This window comes from Bufo gargarizans, chromosome 3 (genome assembly GCF_014858855.1).
Source record: "Bufo gargarizans isolate SCDJY-AF-19 chromosome 3, ASM1485885v1, whole genome shotgun sequence".
Taxonomy (NCBI): domain Eukaryota; kingdom Metazoa; phylum Chordata; class Amphibia; order Anura; family Bufonidae; genus Bufo; species Bufo gargarizans.
In genome coordinates this window covers 199,411,294-199,431,350 of record NC_058082.1, presented here as the reverse complement: position 1 = coordinate 199,431,350, position 20,057 = coordinate 199,411,294, and the positions used below count along the sequence as shown (strand labels likewise).

Sequence of the window (20,057 nt, the reverse complement as noted above, 5' to 3'; positions counted from 1 at the left end):
AAGAGGCCATGGGGCGTCCGCCAGCATCCGAGCCACGTCCGAAAACCACGTGCGGTGAGGCCACTCTGGGGCGATGGGAACGGTCGGGATCCCTTCCACCTCGATCTTGCGTATAACCTTTTGTAGGAGAGGAAATGGAGGGAAGACATAGAGGAGGCTGAAGTCCTGCAACAGAGACACCAGCGCGTCCACTCTGTACTCCTTCGGATCTCGGGCGCGAGCCAGGAACACTGGGAGCTGGTTGTTGAGCCTGGACGCCATCAAGTCCACATCCGGACGGCCCCATCTGTGGCAGATTTCTTTGAACACTTCTGGATGCAGAGACCACTCGCCTGGATCCACCTTGTTGCGGCTTAGAAAGTCCGCTGTCCAGTTGTCCACTCTTGGAATGTAAACTGCTGACAACCCCGGAACATGCGACTCCGCCCACGTCAGAATTCTCGTCACCTCCTGCATCACCATCCGGCTGCGGGTCCCGCCCTGATGGTTGATGTAGGCCACGGCCGTGGCATTGTCCGATTGAATCCTCACCAGGAGGCCCGCAAGGAGAGGGGTCCAATGGGGGAGAGAGTGTAAAATCGCCCTCAGTTCCAGAATGTTGATTGGAAGACGAGAATCTGTCGCCGACCAAAACCCTTTGAACCGTGCGAGACTGGAGAACGCCGCCCCAACCCAGGAGGCTGGCATCGGTGGTGACGACCGTCCAGGAGAAGGGAGAAAGGATCTCCCCGACCTCAGGTTCAATGGGGATAGCCACCAACGGAGAGCTGCCCGAACCCGCTGAGACAAGCGGATGCGATCGTCTAGACCCCGAGAGGTTTTGTCCCAGAGGGAAAGGATCTCCTGTTGTAACAAGCGAGTGTGAAACTCGGCATATGGAACGGCTTCTAAAGAGGCCACCATAAGACCCAGGACCCGCATGCATTCCCATATGGAGAGGAACTGGGATCGCAGTAGATGCGACACTGCCCCCTGGATCTGGGAGGACTTGGCGGACAAAGTGTCCAAAATCATTCCCAGGAAGGGGAGCTTCTGGGGTGGGAGGAGAGAGGACTTTGGAAAATTGATTATCCAGCCGAACTGTTCCAGAGTCTGAATAGTGATCCGGACGCTGTCCACGGCCTGCGGAAGCGAGGGGGCTTTTATCAGGATATCGTCCAGATAGGGCAGCAAAGGAATGCCCCTGGTAGAAAGAAGCGCCATGATCGGTGCCAGGATCTTAGTAAAGACCCGGGGGCGGTTGACAAACCGAAAGTAGGGGGACAAACTGATAGTGACGAGACCCAATGACGAAGCGCAGGAATAGTTGGTGAGATTCTGCGATCGGAACATGCAGATAAGCGTCCTGAATGTCCACGGACGCGAGGAACTCCCCTGGAAGAAGAGAAACAATAACGGAGCGGAGGGATTCCATTCGAAATCTCCGCACCCGTAGAGATTTGTTGAGCAGTTTTAGGTCCAGGATCGGACGCACCGACCCATCTTTCATTGGGACCACAAACAGGTTTGAATAAAAACCTGTGCCCTGTTCCTCTGGAGGAACAGGGGTAATAACCCCCCGGTCCAGAAGGGAAGAAACTGCCTGAGGTCTGAGGCTCTGGTCGGATCCCCCGGAATCCGAGAGGAGAAAAAAACATTCCGGTGGTCTGGACGCGAACTCTATCTTGTAACCAGACGTTACAATCTCTAGAGCCCATTTGTCCTGAACATGAGCCCTCCAAACCTGCTGATAAGAAAGCAGGCGGCCCCCCACCACGAGGGGTGGGGGCGCCCCTTCATGCAGAAGATTGCTTGGGAGCGGCAGGGTGGGTCGACTGTGTCCTCGGGCGCCAGGTAGGCTTGGGTTTGAAAGAGGGCTTCTTGCGGGAGTCCTGTGACCCTCCTGCAGAGGAAGCAGACGACGACTTGTTCGCAGAGAAGCTGCAAAAGGACTGGTACCGAGAACCGGAAGTCCTCGCCCGAAAGGGGCGCTTAGCCCTAGGCTGGGGAAGGTGAGTGCTCTTGCCCCCAGTAGCGGCAGAGATGAACTCATCCAGTTGAGCCCCTAAAAGTCTGGAACCCTCAAAGGGGAGGGGGGGGGGGACGACGACAGAGAGAATGCAGCTTCATACTTATCTGCTCCTGCAGATCTTCTCCCTTGACTCCAGGACCAGCAGGGATGCACCTCTTCAGACATCTGACTCCTTGCTCAGGAGAGCAGTGCTCTGGTGGAGGGTGGCAGCAGGTGACCCAGGAGCTGGTGGGATGCCGGAGCTGACAGGTCGAGCCCGGATCCACTTGCCTTGCCTTCTTGGGGGGGGATAATGGAGGCAGCCTGGCAACGTCCAACAGACGGCGGCGAGCACTCCATGGGGGACCAGGAAGGCGCAATGCCGACCTGTGTCCCCAGCGGGAAGAAAAACAAAAGGGAGACGAATGAAAAAGTGTCCTTCACCAGACACTAAGCAAAGACTGAGTTCCTCCTGGTGGAGTCGGGGGGTATAGCCCGAGGAGGAGGAGCTCTTTTGTATTTGCATAGTGTCCCTCCTACTAACACCTCTAAGCTATACCCATGGTCTGTGTCCCCCAAAGGAAAAAAGTACGAGAAAGCCCATTTAACCTTAACAATTTTAACAATACATACAACTGGGTTAAAAGTGATTTAGACAAATAAGTAAAATAATTGAATAAAATAATTGGATTTTTTGTGAACTCTTGGGAACATTCCCTTTTTCAATAGAGAATATTCTCACTTTAAAGGGTTTCTTTGGGAATACCGAGTTTCTACCAAGTGTTCTAAACAGCAGATTCATACTTACCGTACCTGCGCCAGTCCTCCACTCTGCCTCCTCTGTGCCCACGTTCCTGTTCTCAGAATGTTTACATCCGATGCTGCATGGGCATGGTCAGAAGCTCCGCTGCAGCCAAGAACTGGCTTCAGCAGTGAAGTCACCACAAGCAGCACATCACAGCTGAAGCCAGTCATTGGTTGCAGAGGAGCATGTGACTATGCCCAATTAGTGCAGGAGGAAAACAATCCTGGGACCTGAACATGAACGCACTAAAGGCAGCCCAGAGGACTGGAGCAGGCAAGTATGAATCTGCTGTTTAGAGAGGCAGGCCACAGGCCCTTAGTTAAAAAAAAAAAAAAAAAAAAAAAAAGTTAAAACTCAGTGCGTCCGGAGAACCTTGGATTCAAGATAATTTGCTCCATGACACTAATCTGAGGGTTGTAAGTTTTATACTACCATCCATTTACACCTGGCAGGCGATCTGGCTTAGGATTTTTTTTAACAGAGTCACGCTTCCATTACCATGCACAAAGTGAAACAATCTGGTGACTTACTTACCTTTAGTAATGTGTGCTTCTCCCCAGGCGTCAAGTACATTTTGTTGTCATAGTAGTCGACACACAAGTTCACAATATCAGCCAGGAGTTCTTCATAGCCGGGAATGACTTCCAGCTGTTGCTGTAATGACTGCAAAGTGAAGAACAACATTATAAATGAAAGAGCTGGAGTCTAATGTGGACGCAAGAAAGGAGTCTGAAATGTTGTTTTCTCCCCTACTGACATATGCACGCAAATAAAAAAGCCAATTCATATATATCAGTTCATGACATGACACCTTCACCCCAATCTATCAGGGTTCTATGCTTGTTGTAGAAAAAAAACACAAAGAAACGCTACATTGTCCAAAACAGATCAGTTTGCCCTAATGCATTCTGAAGGGTTAAGGATCCGCTCAGAATGAATCAGTTTGCCTCGGTTCAGTCTCCATTCCGCTTTGGAGACGGACACAGCATTTTGGTGTCCGTCTAATGAAACTGAGCCAAACGGATCCGTTCTGACACACAATGTAAGTCAATGTTGACGGATCTGTTTTCTATGACACAATGTGGCACACAATGTAATGCTACTTTCACACTCGCGTTTGGTGCGGATACGTCATGGATCTGCACAGACGGATCCGTTCAGAACGGATCAGTTTGTATCATCTTTAACATAGCCAAAACGGTCTTGAACACCGTTGAAAGTCAATGGAGGACAGATCCGTTTTCTATTGTGCCACATTGTGTCAGTGAAAACAGATCCGTCCCCATTGACTTACATTGTGTGCCAGGACGGATCCGTTTGGCTCAGTTTCGTCAGACAGACACCAATACGCTGCAAGCAGTGTTTTGGGGTCTGCCTCCAAAGCGGAATGGAGACTGAACAGAGGCAAACTGATGCATTCTGAGTGGATCCTTATCCATTCAGAATGCATTAAGGGCAAAACTGGTCCGTTTTGGACCGCCTGCGAGATGCCTGAACGGATCTCACAAACTGAAACCAAAACGCCAGTGTGAAAGTAGCCTAAGTCAATGGCAAAACAGAAAACGGATCCGTCCACCATTGACTTTTAATGGTGTTAAAGACTGATCGGTCTTGGCTATGTTACAGATAATACAAACTGATTAGTTCTGAACGGATGCAGACGGTTGCACTATCTGAACGGGTCCAAAACGAGAGAGTGAAAGTAGCCTAAAGTGTGCCATCAGCATTCAAGTCTTCTGTATGAGGTATCCATTGGGAGTATTTCAATATAAGTTCAGCAGAAAGCTTCAACCTACAGGCATACAGTGGCCTACGTCACCCACCGACTCCGCTCTTAAATGCTTTATACGGCGGGCTCAATATACATTTTCAGGTGGTGGCTCACTGCAGCGGGAAGTGCAGTCTGCTACACTCTCCTAAACAATAGTTAAAAAGAAAAGCATACTGATGTATACCAGCCCAACAGAAGCCAAACGAACAATCTTTTGGCCTTCGTGATATAGATAGCCCCACTGACACATCTGGCATACGTAGCAAGCTTTTCCAGCATATAAATCAAATGTAGGCACAGAGGGAGAATTGCCCAAGGCCTGAAAACTGCAGCCTGCCATGTTTTTCTGTCCTCCCAAAACAGCATCCAGGAGGTGCCAGTCTTGAAAAAAATATATGGAATATATATATATATATATACATATACACACACACACACACACACACATACACACACTCTACCCAACATGTTAGGGTCTTCACGTGGCAGGTTTTATAGTTCATATTTCAACAATTATGCATTTTTACTGGACTCGGAAAGATTATCAAAATTAGGGTTTTCACTTTAGAAAAAAGACGACTGAGGGGAGATCTAATTACTATGTATAAATATATCAGGGTCAGTACAGAGATCTATCCCATCATCCACTGATCCCCAGGACTGATGAGGGGACATCCTCTGCGTCTGGGAGGAAAGAAGGTTTGTACACAAACATAGAAGAGGATTCTTTACGGTAAGAGCAGTGAGACTATGGAACTCTCTGCCTGAGGAGGTGGTGATGGTGAGTTCACTAAAAGAGTTCAAGAGGGGCCTGAATGTATTCCTGGAGTGTAATAATATTACAGGCTATAGCTACCAGGGAGTTATTCTAATTGCCTGATTGGAGAGTGCCAGCAATGTGCGGTCTGCAAAATGGGGAATGCACATTGCCAGTGTCCATGTTTTGCAGATCCGCAAAACACATACGCATGTGTGAATGGACCCTTAATCTAACTATAGCCGTTAACTAATGGTTGCCTCATTGCTGCAGCCTTGTAACGAGAGATTAACTGAGTCCAGGCGTGGCGGGGAATTTAAAGAGCAGCACACATGATTGTAGTCTGTTGTATCCTACAAGGATGTGACTGTATCCATGAATAGATTAAAATTCTGAAGTTCATGGAAAAGAAAAAAAAAATATGAAAGTCAGGGACCCCAACTATTACTGGGAGGGTGGTCTGAAGAACTTCATTCTTCCTCACTGCATGATTATGTTGAGGAGTCTGAATGGAGCGATGGTCAAGCATGAATGCTGCTGCTCACTTGAAAGGTCAAGATACTGATGCAGACACAGCATAATGGTTGGGCCCCCTGCAATCATGCATCATGTATATGGCTGGTAAAGGCAATATTAACTTAATAAACCGAAATTCTGCTACCATTACTGTGTATAGAATATGAAAAAGACTGAGCTGACAATGGTTGATAATGGAAAATGGTGGCATTTCAAGTGGAAGTTCAGAAAGTGCACAGTTACGTAATGAAGCAATAGCATGTGATGAAACTGCATAGAGAACCTTGTACACACCTGAGTTATCTTATTATGATTGGCCAGAAACATCGACAAGTTCTGCGACTCCTGGATCGATTGAGGATCTGCCATTTTCCGCAAAAACTGTGCAGCCCTATAATTGAATCAAATTTACAAAAAGGAATTAAAGAACTTTCTTTGGTCACCACTTCCAGTTCCCTCCATTTCAGCTGGAAGATAGCAGCAGAGCATTTCCTATATGGCGTAAGGGTCTTCTTTACCTGGTCTTCTAATGTAGACAGGAAGGTGGGGGAAGATCCTCCCAGAGACCCCCTTTCTACGCTAAGACCCTTATCAAATTTCTTTCACATGTTCACAAACTGGAGTGAGGGAAGACAAACTTGTTTCCGTTTGGATGGGTTCAGACCTGAGCGTTTTACAGCGCGTTCCTACGCGCTGTAAAACGCTCAACAAGGAGGAGCCAATGCTTCCCTATCAGCATGGTTCTCACCTGGGCGTTTTACAGCTTGTACGATCGCGCTGTAAAACGCCCGACGCCCCAAGAAGTTCAGGAGCTTCTTTGGGCCGTCTTGACGCGCGTTCCCGTACATAGACTTCTGGGAACGCATGACAATGGGCCGTGTATGTGAGACGCCGGAGAATCGCGCATACACAGCGCTCAGGTCAGGACGCTCAGGTCTGAACCCAGCCTTTGGGACCCACACAACCCAAAAAACCCACAAGTTTATTTAACCTGTGGACAGAGATATGCGACAGAACAGGAAGCTTTTTTTTATGTTAAATCACTAACTCACCACCGGTATTCTAGCAGTGCAGTTTGTTACACTCTAATGCCTTATTCATGGAGCCTCCACAGACATAAGGAAAAGATCTGCACCTGTTCTGTGTTTGGAGCCGCACCTGGTTTGGGCTCAAAATCACTGATGGAAATCACTGATCGAACACTGACGTGTGAATAAGGCTTCATGCACACGGCTGTTTTGGTCCGCATCCAATCCGCAGTTTTGGCGCCTCGGATGCAGACTCATTCACTTCAATGGGGCCGTAAAAGATGCGAACAACACTCTGTGTGCTGTCCACATCTGTTGCTCCGTTCCGTGGTCCACAAAAAAAAATATAACCTCTCCTATTCTTGTCCGCGCTTTGCGGACAAGACTAGGCAGTTATATTAAAGGCTGTCCGTGCTGTTCCGCAAATTGCGGAATGCACACGGACGCCATCTGTGTTTTGCGGATCCGCGATTTGCGGACCGCAAAACACACAACAGGAGTGTGCATGTAGCCGAAGACATAACTCGGTTGCAACCATACATTTTAAACCTTTTCATTATAGGAACCTGCTCATGTGATTTCAAGTCTGATCACCAGCCCCTGCGGCTATGAACTACAAGATGACATCATTGCCGATCTAATCCCTCCTGGCAGATATCACACCCCTTTCTTCTCTCCATCTTCCTCTGTACTTCCCTGTACTCTAGTGAAGATAAAATGTCTCTCCTAAAGGACCAGGAGTGCAGATATATAGCAGGTATAGAGCTGCAGTTATATAAACCTCCCAAATTACACTGCCCGTCTGTACCATCTGTGTGTTCTGACTGTCCAGTGTAGTCTCCCTGCCTCTTTCATGTAAAAGCTGACAGGGGAAAGAGACATGGCAGGGGAAAGAGACATGGCAGGCTCAAGCTTGTATCACATAGGAAAACATGGAGACTGCAGTGTGAGGGGATAGTAGCTGTGTCACTAATCTGTCATGGCTGCCATCAGAGGACACAGAGTAGAGATGGCTGACAACCCACATATTACACATAAAATAAAACGGGTATATACAAGGCATACATGAGTATTTATCTTATTCTTTAATAAGTGACCGATCCAGCACTATATTGGCAGTGAATAACAATCCTGAAGTGCTAAGAGAAAGATAAACTATGAAACCATTCCATTTTAATGTTTCTGTCTCTTTAAAAGCTAATTCTACTCACCATTAATTACTAGGGGGAGTAAGCTCTGGGATGAATAATAAAGGTATACCACTATTATGATGAAATTACAATTTACCACCTTAGCATTAAACTGTATCGCTGTCCTGAGAACTTGTCCCTAGCACCGCCTGAGGCAATTGCCTCAACTTGTCGCTCTTCGCTGGCAGGAGTGAGTGTGCAGAGCAAAGGGGCATTACAAAAGCTCCAAGGACTATGGTTGCACTGGGCATCGAATTATCGATACTTTGTACCAGTATCGATTCGATACTGGGATTTGCCTTTTACAAATACTAGGCTGCGCTACTGCACAGCCTAGTATCACAGAACATGGCACGCGCTGCTCTTAGCGCGTGCCATGTTCCCTCAGCAGCACAGGGGAGAAGGAAGCAGTCTCTCCCTCCCCCCTGTGCCGCTGCTGCACCAATGAGAGGAGAGAGGGGAAGAGGAGGGGAGGGACTGTGGCCACTGCGCCACCAATAAAGATAACTAACGTTTAATACAGATACAGGAGGTGGGTGCCGGTGGCAGAATCACATAGCCGGCACCCAACTTCTATGACAGGGAGCTGCGATCAGCGGCAGTTAACCCCTCAGGTGCCGGGACCCGCCTCCTGTATCTGTATTAAACGTTATTTATCTTCATTGCTGGTGCAGTGCGTCCCCCCCCCAACCCCCCTAGTATTATAATTATTGGAGGCAGTGGCAACAGGGTCCCCTCCACCCTCTTCATTGGTGGTGCAGTGGCAGTTCCAATCGGGCTCCGATCAGTTACCATGGCAGCCAGGATGCTACTAAAGCCCTGGCTGCCATGGTAAACTGCCTGCTGTCGTGTGCACAAAGCACAGGGCAGCAGGGAGAGTGTAAAGTCCTATTCACACTAATAGAGCTCTATTACGGTGAATAGGACAAAGGATTAAAAGATCCCGGGTTCTAGCCCCTGAGAGGGGAAATAAATATTAAGCTCCTCAGGACCGTCGTACGCAGGATTGCGTCCTGGCGGCGGCCCTGCTATTCTGGGTGGACACATATACGCGTCCTCTCGCGAGAGGCGAGATTTCCTGTGAACGCGCACACACAGGCGCGCGCGTTCACAAGATCGGAAGGTAAGCGAGTGGATCTCCAGCCTGCCAGCGGCGATCGTTCGCTGGCAGGCTGGAGATGCAATTTTTTTAACCCCTGACAGGTATATTAGACGCTGTTTTGATAACAGCGTCTAATATACCTGCTACCTGGTCCTCTGGTGGTCCCTTTTGCTTGGATCGACCACCAGAGGACACAGGCAGCTCAGTAATAAGTAGCACCAACCACCACTACACCCTCCCCCTGTCACTTATTAACCCCTTATTCACCCCTGATCACCCCCCTGTCATTGATCACACCCTTGTAAGGCTCCATTCAGATGTCCGTATATTTTTTACGGATCCACGGATCGGATCCGCAAAACACATACGGACGTCTGAATGGAGCCTTACAGGGGGGTGATCAATGACAGGGGGGTGATCACCCCATATAGACTCCCTGATCACCCCCCTGTAAGGCTCCATTCAGACATTTTTTTGGCCCAAGTTAGCGGAATTTTTTTTTTTTTTTTTTTTTTTACAAAGTCTCATATTCCACTAACTTGTGTAAAAAAATTTAATCTCACATGAACTCACCATACCCCTCACGGAATCCAAATGCGTAAAAATTTTTAGACATTTATATTCCATACTTCTTCTCACGCTTTAGGGCCCCTAAAATGCCAGGGCAGTATAAATACCCCACATGTGACCCCATTTAGGAAAGAAGACACCCCAAGGTATTCCGTGAGGGGCATATTGAGTCCATGAAAGATTTACATTTTTGTCCCAAGTTAGCAGATAGGGAGACTTTGTGAGAAAAAACAAAGTAAAATCAATTTCCGCTAACTTGTGCCAAAAAAAAAAAAATTCTATGAACTCGCCATGCCCCTCATTGAATACCTTGGGGTGTCTTCTTTCCAAAATGGGGTCTTTATACTGCCCTGGCATTTTAGGGGCCCTAAAGCGTGAGAAGAAGTCTGGGATCCAAATGTCTAAAAATGCCCTCATAAAAGGAATTTGGGCCCCTTTGCACATCTAGGCTGCAAAAAAGTGTCACACATCTGGTATCGCCGTACTCAGGAGAAGTTGGATAATGTGTTTTGGGGTGTCATTTTACATATACCCATGCTGGGTGAGATAAACATCTTGGTCAAATGCCAACTTTGTATAAAAAAAAAAATGGGAAAAGTTGTCTTTTGCCGAGATATTTCTCTCACCCAGCATGGGTATATGTAAAATGACACCCCAAAACACATTGCCCAACTTCTCCTGAGTACGGCGATACCACGTGTGACACTTTTTTGCCGCCTAGGTGGGCAAAGGGGCCCACATTCCAAAGAGCACCTTTAGGATTTCACAGGTCATTTTTTACACATTTTGATTTCAAACTACTTACCACACATTAGGGCCCCTAGAATGCCAGGGCAGTATAACTACCCCACAAGTGACCCCATTTTGGAAAGAAGACATCCCAAGGTATTCCGTGAGGGGCATAGTGAGTTCATGGAACTTTTTATTTTTTGTCACACTTTGTAAGGAAAAAACTTGTGACAAAAATAAAAAGTTCTATGAACTCACTATGCCCATCAGCGAATACCTTAGGGTGTCTACTTTCCGAAATGGGGTCATTTGTGGGGTGTTTGTACTGTCTGGGCATTGTAGAACCTCAGGAAACATGACAGGTGCTCAGAAAGTCAGAGCTGTTTCAAAAAGCAGAAATTCACATTTTTCTACCGTAGTTTGTAAACGCTATAACTTTTACCCAAACCAATTTTTTTTACCCAAACATTTTTTTTTTTATCAAAGACATGTAGAACAATCAATTTAGAGAAAAATTTATATATGGATGTTGTTTTTTTTGTTGAAAAATTTTACAACTGAAAGTGAAAAATGTCTTTTTTTGATAAAAATGTCGTTAAATTTCGATTAATAACAAAAAAAGTAAAAATGTCAGCAGCAATGAAATACCACCAAATGAAAGCTCTATTAGGCTACTTTCACACTTGCGCTTGATCGGATCCGTTCTGAACGGATCCGATCATATTAATGCAGACGGAGGCTCCGTTCAGTACGGATCCGTCTGCATTAATAACTTAGAAAAAATTCTAAGTGTGAAAGCAGCCTGAGCGGATCCGTTCAGACTTTCAATGTAAAGTCAATGGGGGACGGATCCGCTTGAAGATTGAGCCATAGGGTGACATCTTCAAGCAGATCCGTTCCCATTGACTTACATTGTAAGTCTGAACGGATCCACTCGCCTCCGCACGGCCAGGCGGACAGCTGAACGCTGCAAGCAGCGTTCAGCTGTCCGCCTGTCCGTGCGGAGGCGAGCGGAGCGGAGGTTGAACGCCGCCAGACTGATGCAGTCTGAGCGGATCCGCTCCATTCAGACTGCATCAGGGCTGGACGGAGGCGTTTGGGTCCGCTCGTGAGCTCCTTCAAACGGAGCTCACGAACGGACCCATGAACGCTAGTGTGAAAGTAGCCTTAGTGAGAAGAAAAGGAGGTAAAATTCATTTGGGTGGTAAGTTGCATGACTGAGCAATAAACTGTGAAAGTAGAAAAAGTGGCCTGGTCATTAAGGGTGTTTAAGCTAGGGGGGCTGAGGTGGTGAAGTAAAAAAAAAACAAAAAAAAAAAAAAAAAAAAAAACCTAAATATTAAGTATAAATCCCCCACTTTCCCAATTTTACATATAAAATATATAAACAATAAATAAACATATTGCCACGTCCGAAAAAGTACAAACTATTAAAATATTTAAAAAATCTTCTATGCGGAGAATGTCGTAATAAAAACAGCGCAATTCGCAAATTTTTTTGTCACCTTGTCCCCCCCCAAAAAATAGGATAGGACTGTTCTATTATGGGCCGGACGTTCCATAAAATACAGGATGCACACGCCTTTTTGGTGTTTAATTTTTTCCGCGTGGTATCGAATGATATCAAGTATCGCAATACTTTTTTATGGTATCGAAATCTAATCAAAATTTTGCCATCGTGCTCAAACGTGCTAATTTGCATATCAAATTAGCATTTTTATCAAGTGGGGTTCCAGTATTTTTAGTGCCAAGTAGTATGAAGTCTGTAGTGCTTCTCTTGGAATTAAAAACACCTACACTCTGCTGTTCTTAATTATAAGTCTACAATTACTCTACAGTGGGGGAGACAAACATGCCTTGCCTCATGTGAAGACATCATGATTATGTATTACAACATGGACCAGTCATTGCTGCCAGTTTGTAAACTGATACATGGAAAAAAGAACAATGGGAGCCCATGAACATCTCACCTTTTGTATGCTGAATGATCATTTTTTACACTGCATTTCATATTTTTGAGCTCATCCAAGACTGCAAACATATTGATGAATTTGCCAAGAGTTAATAAGTAAGCTTCGGATACAAAGTCTTTTCTTCTCTCCGCATGGCAAAGACGCTTAACTTCAGCACAGAAGCGTTCAGTAGCATTCCTCTGTCACCAAAATCAAAGAGTTATTACACACGTAACACTACTTCATGTACCATAACACTAAGGAGCAAGGTTAAGAAAAACCTCAATGTGTAAATTAAGGGGGAAACACAGTATAAATGGTCATCTGGTATGGAATATATATTATTCTCCATGGTACAGCCTACAGGGGTCAGTTGCAGAAAATCTGATACAACACTGCACCAGGTTTTGAATCGGCCATTGATTCACACAGATGTTTGATGTGCCAAATTATCAGCAATATATATTTCTTAGCAAGGCCAAACAGGTTTGAGAACTAGATAAATGGTGGAACAAGCTTCACTAACGTGATGATCTTATTCTCTAACATATTAGAAGATCGGGTAGTTTCACATATAGAAAGATGGAGGTCCCCAACAGAACACTTCTCAATGTATTACTCGAGATTTTAAAAGGGGGCACAGTCTCCCCAATCTTCTGACTACTGCAGAAATGTAGAATTAACCATGTCCATAGACTTTTCACATCTGACTTCATCTCAGAAGACTGGAGGTCAAGTGACAGGAGGTCTACTGCTGTCCCCATGGCCACCCCTATGTGCAAGCATGATACGAACAATATAGCAGCAGTCAAAAGTTGGACATATTGGACATTTTCTATGTGTCCAATACAACATTTTTACTTTATTATTCATAAGAACATAGCGCTTTTAGAGGGATCATTTCATATATTTTCTGAAGTGATATAGTTATATAAAGCCAAAAACTGGTACCTGGAAATACATGAAGTTCATTAGTTTGGTGACCTCTGGTTCCAGAACTTCCACAGTTTTTTCATAGATTTCTACACGGTTAGGCTGCTCATTGCATTTGACCTTAAGGGCAGTAAAATGAAATCATCCTCAGATTTTATATTCACAAACAAAGAAAACGCACAAAATGAATCAGTTTCAGGTGAGTGTGTAATACACTCTGTGTCATGCCTGTACTTCCTTGACCAGAAACCACAAGATCATAATAACTTATGATGCTGTGAGGTCTTGCCTGACTATGGCTCTTCTGAACTGTATTCACAGCATTAAGAGCTCACAGTATTATGTCATTATGAGGAGCAGTGTTCAGTCTGGGAAACGTGGCCATCACAGAGTGTTTCCCAGCTTGAACATGCTCATGTGAAACTGGTCTATAGAAATAAGGCTCCTTTCACACTAGCGTTCGTCGGTCCGCTCGTGAGCTCCGTTTGAAGGAGCTCACGAGCGGACCCGAACGCCTCCGTCCAGCCCTGATGCAGTCTGAATGGAACGGATCCGCTCAGACTGCATCAGTCTGGCGGCGTTCAGCCTCCGCTCCGCTCGCCTCCGCACGGACAGGCGGACAGCTGAACGCTGCTTGCAGCGTTCAGCTGTCCGCCTGGCCGTGCGGATCCGTTCAGACTTACAATGTAAGTCAATGGGAACGGATCCGCTTGAAGATGACACCATATGGCTCAATCTTCAAGCGGATCCGTCCCCCATTGACTTTACATTGAAAGTCTGAACGGATCCGCTCAGGCATCTTGCGCACTTAGAAATTTTTCTAAGTTATTAATGCAGACGGATCCGTACTGAACGGAGCCTCCGTCTGCATTAATATGATCGGATCCGTTCAGAACGGATCCGATCAAGCGCTAGTGTGAAAGTAGCCTAAATGGGCCAGATTTACTAACAACAGTGTAAACTTAGAATAGACACTCTAAAGCTGCTTCAGATTTATCACAGTATGATAAATCTGGCTTATCTGTAGACTGTCTAATCTACCTTTATAACACCTATTAGTCGGCTTTGTTTAAGCCAGAATTGTGCAGTAAAATCTTGGTGCATTTTATGGGGCATCTTAAGTCATGCTCCTTCCCAAAGGGCTACATGCTCTTTCCACTAAGCCATACCCGGTTGTCAGACAAGACCAAAAACGTATTAAATGTGTGTAAAGAAAGTATGCCAGTTCTTTGGCGCTAATTAATGACACAATTCAGGCATTTTGATTAGTAAATCACCCAATATTCATATATAAAATATAAGACTGACTTTACTTAGTATAAATCAGAAGGGGTTGTTCAGGATTAGAAAAACATGGCTGCTCTCCTGTGAAAAAAGCTCCACAGCAGCCCATCCATTGTGTTTGGTATGGCTGCTTAGCTCTATGACCATCAAAGAATCATGATGCAGATGCCAAACGTCACATTTATGAAGTGTCACCTAAATTTTTTGTCTCGGCCATCAAAAGAAAGAAAAACAGGTGTGGCTTAGTTGTGGAGGGTGTGACTTTAAACAAGCCAAAATTCAGCCGCATGATCTGGCACAAAGTAAGCCAGTCTTGGTCCCTCTGGGCAGGAGAAAATGTATTACATGCCTCTTAATAAATTAAGCACACCCATGGAACTCTGTGTGCCAGAAACTGAAGTCTACATCAGTCAGGGGCTGGCACAGACTTCAGCTATAACTTACTCAAGTAAATCTAGTGGGCCACACAAAGCCCCGCCCCCTCTCGCTAAGCCCCACCACCTTTTCTTGCCACTTGGCCAAAAGCCCAAAAAGTCACAAATCATGGTGCAAATATGGCCATATATATAGCTTCTGTGATTTTAATATTGACGAGCTATCCTCAGAATAGGTCATCAATATCAGACTGGCAGGGGTCCAATAACCAGCACCCCCACCAATCAGCTGGCTGAAGAGAAGGTCGTGTTCCGTGCGAGTGCAGCCTTCCCTTCATGATTTACCTGCTCGACATGACAGCGGCGAGCAGGTGTAATTACAAGAAGCCGTCCCGTTCACTCCTATGGAAAGGCTCTGTAGTATACACTCGTATAGGAACGAGCCATTCCGTTGAAGTGAATAGGACGGCTTCTTGTAATTACACCTGCTTACTGCTGCGATGCAGACGGCAACGGCGAGCAGGTAAACCATGAAGGGAAGGATCCACGGAGTGCGGCCACCTCTTCAACCAGCTGATCGTGGGGGTGCTGGGTGTCGGGCCCTACTCGATCTGATATTGATCGTGGGGGTGCTGGGTGTCGGACCCTACTCGATCTGATATTGATGACCTATACTGAGGAAAGGTCATCAATATTAAAATCCCGGAAAACCCCTTTAATAAAATGTCCCCCACAGACTAGACAGGCTAAAAGTATGCCAGATTTATCATTATGCCTCTTTGATAAATTTGGCACATTTAGTGTCTAGTCCAAATTTGCACTTAGACACTATTACTAAATGTCCCAATGTCAGGAAAAAGGGCAGCAATCTGTGCATTTACCACTGGCTCGTGGATACATTACCTGCGGTATAGCTCTGGAGCAGCTTCTCCATGTGTAAAGCATAATGGCATACTCTTGCCCTTCTTCCAGCATTTCATTCTGTAATAAAGAAACAAGAATTCAAGGGCCCATTAAGACGGAGCGATAGTTTGAAATTTCATATAATCGTTTCAATTTGACAGACTATTGTTGCATGTAATAGTGTGCGATAAATTGTTCGTTTTCCATTAATAGAACAAGCTGGTGGACAGAAAGATTGTTAGTTGCCACCACTTTCCCCCGTCTAATCTGCCAGTGGTTAGCAATGTAAGTGCTCTACTGGCAAAGTAATAAAAGAATATCTGCCCGTCTAATAGGACTCCTTTAAAGGTATGTGAAAACAATGTAATAAAAGATTCTGCGTGTTCTAACCACTCACCATGCTAGAATGGACGGTAGCCTGTTCGATGTATCTCGCAATGCCAGTGACAAAGGCATTTCTGTCCTCAAAATTAGTGTTAAAATTTGGCTGCAAAGAAAAAAAATCAAAATACACAAGGTTAATAAACTTGCATAACACATTATCTCCTACAGCTAATCTAGAGATGTTCTCTACAGTCACAGCTACGAAACACTGAAATGCTCTGAACCATTAGTAATACCGATCCATCTTTTATAAATCTGTAAAGTGCTTGAGTAAATCTGAGAGCTCAGTCTTCTCATTCCTCTGCTGTACCATTTACCATTGATATTAGTTTCAGTGCATCTCCTTTGCTGACCTGCATCTTGTACTACAGGATGTATGTATTGGGGACAGTGTGATGCTCAAGTCTAAAGCGCTGTGGAATATGTCAGCGCTATACAAGTGAGTAAATTAAAATAAAATATATAGACCTATCCTCAGGATAGGTCATCAATATCAGGTGGGCGGGGGTCCCAACTGACAGCACCCCAGCCGATCAGCTGTATGAAGAGAATGCAGTGCCCATACAAGCACCGCCTTCTCTTCTCTGTTTACCTGCAGGGAGTCGACACTGCTGCGGTGAGCAGATGTAATTACAGCTCCCCCATACCATTCAATAGAATAGGACAGGCACTGTATGGAGGAGCTGAAATTACATCTGCTCGCCGCTACAGTGTCGACGCCGTGCAGATAAACAGAGAAGGCAGTGCTTGTATGAGCGCTGCATTCTCTTCATACAGCTGATTGGCTGGGGTGCTGGCAGTCTACCTTAGTGTTGCGATATACTGGTATCCATGATATACCAAGGTATTAAGAAACTTCGATATGACAGTTTCTTAAGTACCGTGATATTTTAATGACGTCATAGGGGAGGTCGGACATCCTTCTAAAATGGGCACCGTTACACTCCATAAAGCAGTGGCATCATCTGAGCATGCACCGTTCAGTGAGCCTTATGAACTACACATCCCCACCGCAGTAGGCTAACAGTGGACACTGAAGTCTCCCCAGCTTGTAACAAGAACGGGGCGAGAAGTGCACTGGAGTTGATACTGCCCTTCTGCTCCTGTTTCCTCAGCAGTGGTGTACGAGAAGCATAGTAAAGTATCTCTGGGCATTGTGCTTAGTCCGTATGCTCCCTGATTTGAGGCTGTACTGGAGGGTTTAGCTGGGACTTGTAGTTTCACTGAAGAGGATACTTCTTGTCAGGCTGAAGAGGGAGCACACTGTGGTGCAGCACTGGCTGTTGTAGTTGCTATGGAGCCCATATAATAGAATAGTGGTGCTATAAGCTGTGCTATGGCAGTGGGATATATACATGATATAATAATGTAATACCGCTATCCCACAAGTTATTTCTCAGTATAGTGCACATAGATGCGGATGCAAGAGGTGGGGGATATACTAGACCCAAGGGGAATACACAAGTCATGAGTCCCATGGAGAGTATGGGCCCCATACAGTATTATGTGAAGTGAGTGGGGAAAAAAAGTTGGCAGACTCTAGGCCTGTATCAATGTTTTGCAGACCGAAAAAAATGGATATGGTCATGTGCATTAGCCCTAATATTGTAATCACTTACATATCTCTTTATTATAGTCACACATTTAACACTTTCAACTCCTGGGTGCGTTTTTTTCCCCGTCAGTGTATATTACGCAAAGCTCATCTGAACCCACCAATTTCAGCAGACAATCTAATGTGTATTGGGACCTTCTGATCCTTACCCTACATCAGCCAATGGAGTTTAACATGGCTGACCCCTTCCCCCTACAGGACAGAAGCCATTTGCTGGGTCTCAGCTGGCAGCAGCTTACTGCCGTTATAATAAACATACAGCTTTTGCAGACAGAATGTATTTAAAAGAGCGTGTATGTATAGATTATTTTTATTTAGCACATGATATAGGATTATTGTACCTGATACAGCAAAGTAGACGGAGCCGGCTCAATGCAGGGCTGCTGGTCTGGTAGAGGCAGCTCTTCCAACAGATCTACATTCGACAAAGCGTCCTCCAGTGTCACTTGTGTTGTCATTTTGAAGCTGGAAAAACAAAATATGTTAATATAGTACACAGTCAACTATATTCCTCAATGTGGAATGGACACTAGTATGGAACTTAAAGCAGACAGAAGAAACGTTTGCCTACATGGTTTGTCAGTTTGCAGGACTGGTAAAAGTGAAACTGCAAATTTCCTATCAACTGTACAAAGAAAAATACACTGTAAATGGAGTAAAACTCTATGATCATCTCCTGCCCATCCCATCACCATGAGCCTCACCACTCCCTTTCCCTTAGGAAAAAGGCCCCCCAACACAGCCATATCTAAGTTGAGCGTCCAATGTAAAAAATAATAACAAAAAACGCACAACAGCAGCAGATGGTACACAACTAAGGCTACTTTCACACTTGCGTTAGGAGCGGATCCGTCTGGTGTCTGCACAGACGGATGCGCTCCAATAATGCAAACGCTTGCATCCGTTCAGAACGGATCCGTTTGCATAACTGTTTATTTCAGATCTGATTTTTCACTTCGGAAAACTCAGATCCGACAGTATATTCTAAACACAGAAGCGTTCCCATGGTGATGGGGATGCTTCAAGTTAGAATATACTGAGAACTGTGTACATGACTGCCCCCTGCTGCCAGGCAGCAGGGGGCAGACCCCCCCCCCCCTCCTGTATTTAACTTATTGGTGGCCAGTGCGGCCCCCCCTCCCTCCCCAGTATTAATTGTAACCAGTACGGCCCCCCTCCCTCTATATTCATCGGTGGCCAGTGCGGATTCCCAGTATTAAATATGACCAGTGCGGCCTCCCCCTCCCTCCCTCCCCAGTATTAAATATGACCAGTGCAGCCCCCCTCCCTCTATATTCATTGGTGGCCGGCCAGTGCGGATTCCAAGCATTGTGACCAGTGCGGCCTCCCCTCTCCCCAAATTAAAATCAAAATTGTTGGCAGCGGAGAGTACCGATCGGAGTCCCAGTTTAAATCGCTGTTGCTCCGATCGGTTACCATGGCAGCCAAGACGCTATTGCAGTCTTGGCTGCCATGGTTACTTGGCAATAAATACAAGCATTATACTTAACTGAAGAGCTGCGATGTCTGACCGGCCGGGCGCTCCTCCTACTGGTAAGTGACAGGTCTGTGCTATAGGCAATGTACACAGTTCTCAGTATATTCTAACATGAAGCGTCCCCATCACCTCAGTGTTAGAATATACTGTCGGATCTGAGTTTTACGATGTAACTCAAATACGATGGTATATTCTAACATAGAGGCGTTCCCATGGTGATGGGGACGCTTCAAGTTAAAATATACCATCGAATCGGAGAAAACTCCGATCTGATGGTATATTAATAGGGACTCCTGACTTTACATTGAAAGTCAATGGGGGACGGATCCGTTTGAAATTGCACCATATTGTGTCAACGTCAAACGGATCCGTCCCCATTGACTTGCATTGTAAGTCTGGACGGATCCGTTTGGCTCCGCACGGCCAGGCGCACACCCGAACGCTGCAAGCTGCGTTCGGGTGTCCGCCTGCTGAGCGGAGCGGAGGCCAAACGGTGCCAAACTGATGCATTCTGAGCGGATCCGCATCCACTCAGAATGCATTGGGGCTGTACGGATCCGTTCGGGGCCGCTTGTGTGAGCCTTCAAACGGAACTCACAAGCGGAGCCCCGAACGCTAGTGCGAAAGTAGCCTAAACAAGACACAAAAAAAGACAT

General features: G+C 45.8%; 1 protein-coding gene across 2 annotated transcripts in view; it reads right to left on the bottom strand.

Annotated features, from left to right (window-relative positions):
• CYFIP1 (cytoplasmic FMR1 interacting protein 1) overlaps window positions 1-20,057 on the bottom strand; it is a 116,742-nt gene that overhangs the window by 79,540 nt on the left and 17,145 nt on the right. For both annotated transcript variants that reach the window (XM_044288152.1, XM_044288151.1), the window contains exons 2-8: window positions 18,245-18,368; window positions 16,302-16,391; window positions 15,905-15,982; window positions 13,362-13,463; window positions 12,429-12,610; window positions 6,134-6,230; window positions 3,330-3,458 (exon numbers count right to left, since the gene is read on the bottom strand). In XM_044288152.1, coding sequence (XP_044144087.1) covers window positions 3,330-3,458; window positions 6,134-6,230; window positions 12,429-12,610; window positions 13,362-13,463; window positions 15,905-15,982; window positions 16,302-16,391; window positions 18,245-18,361 — 795 coding nt within the window. In that variant the 5' untranslated portion in view covers window positions 18,362-18,368. The remainder of the gene's footprint in view (window positions 1-3,329; window positions 3,459-6,133; window positions 6,231-12,428; window positions 12,611-13,361; window positions 13,464-15,904; window positions 15,983-16,301; window positions 16,392-18,244; window positions 18,369-20,057) is intronic.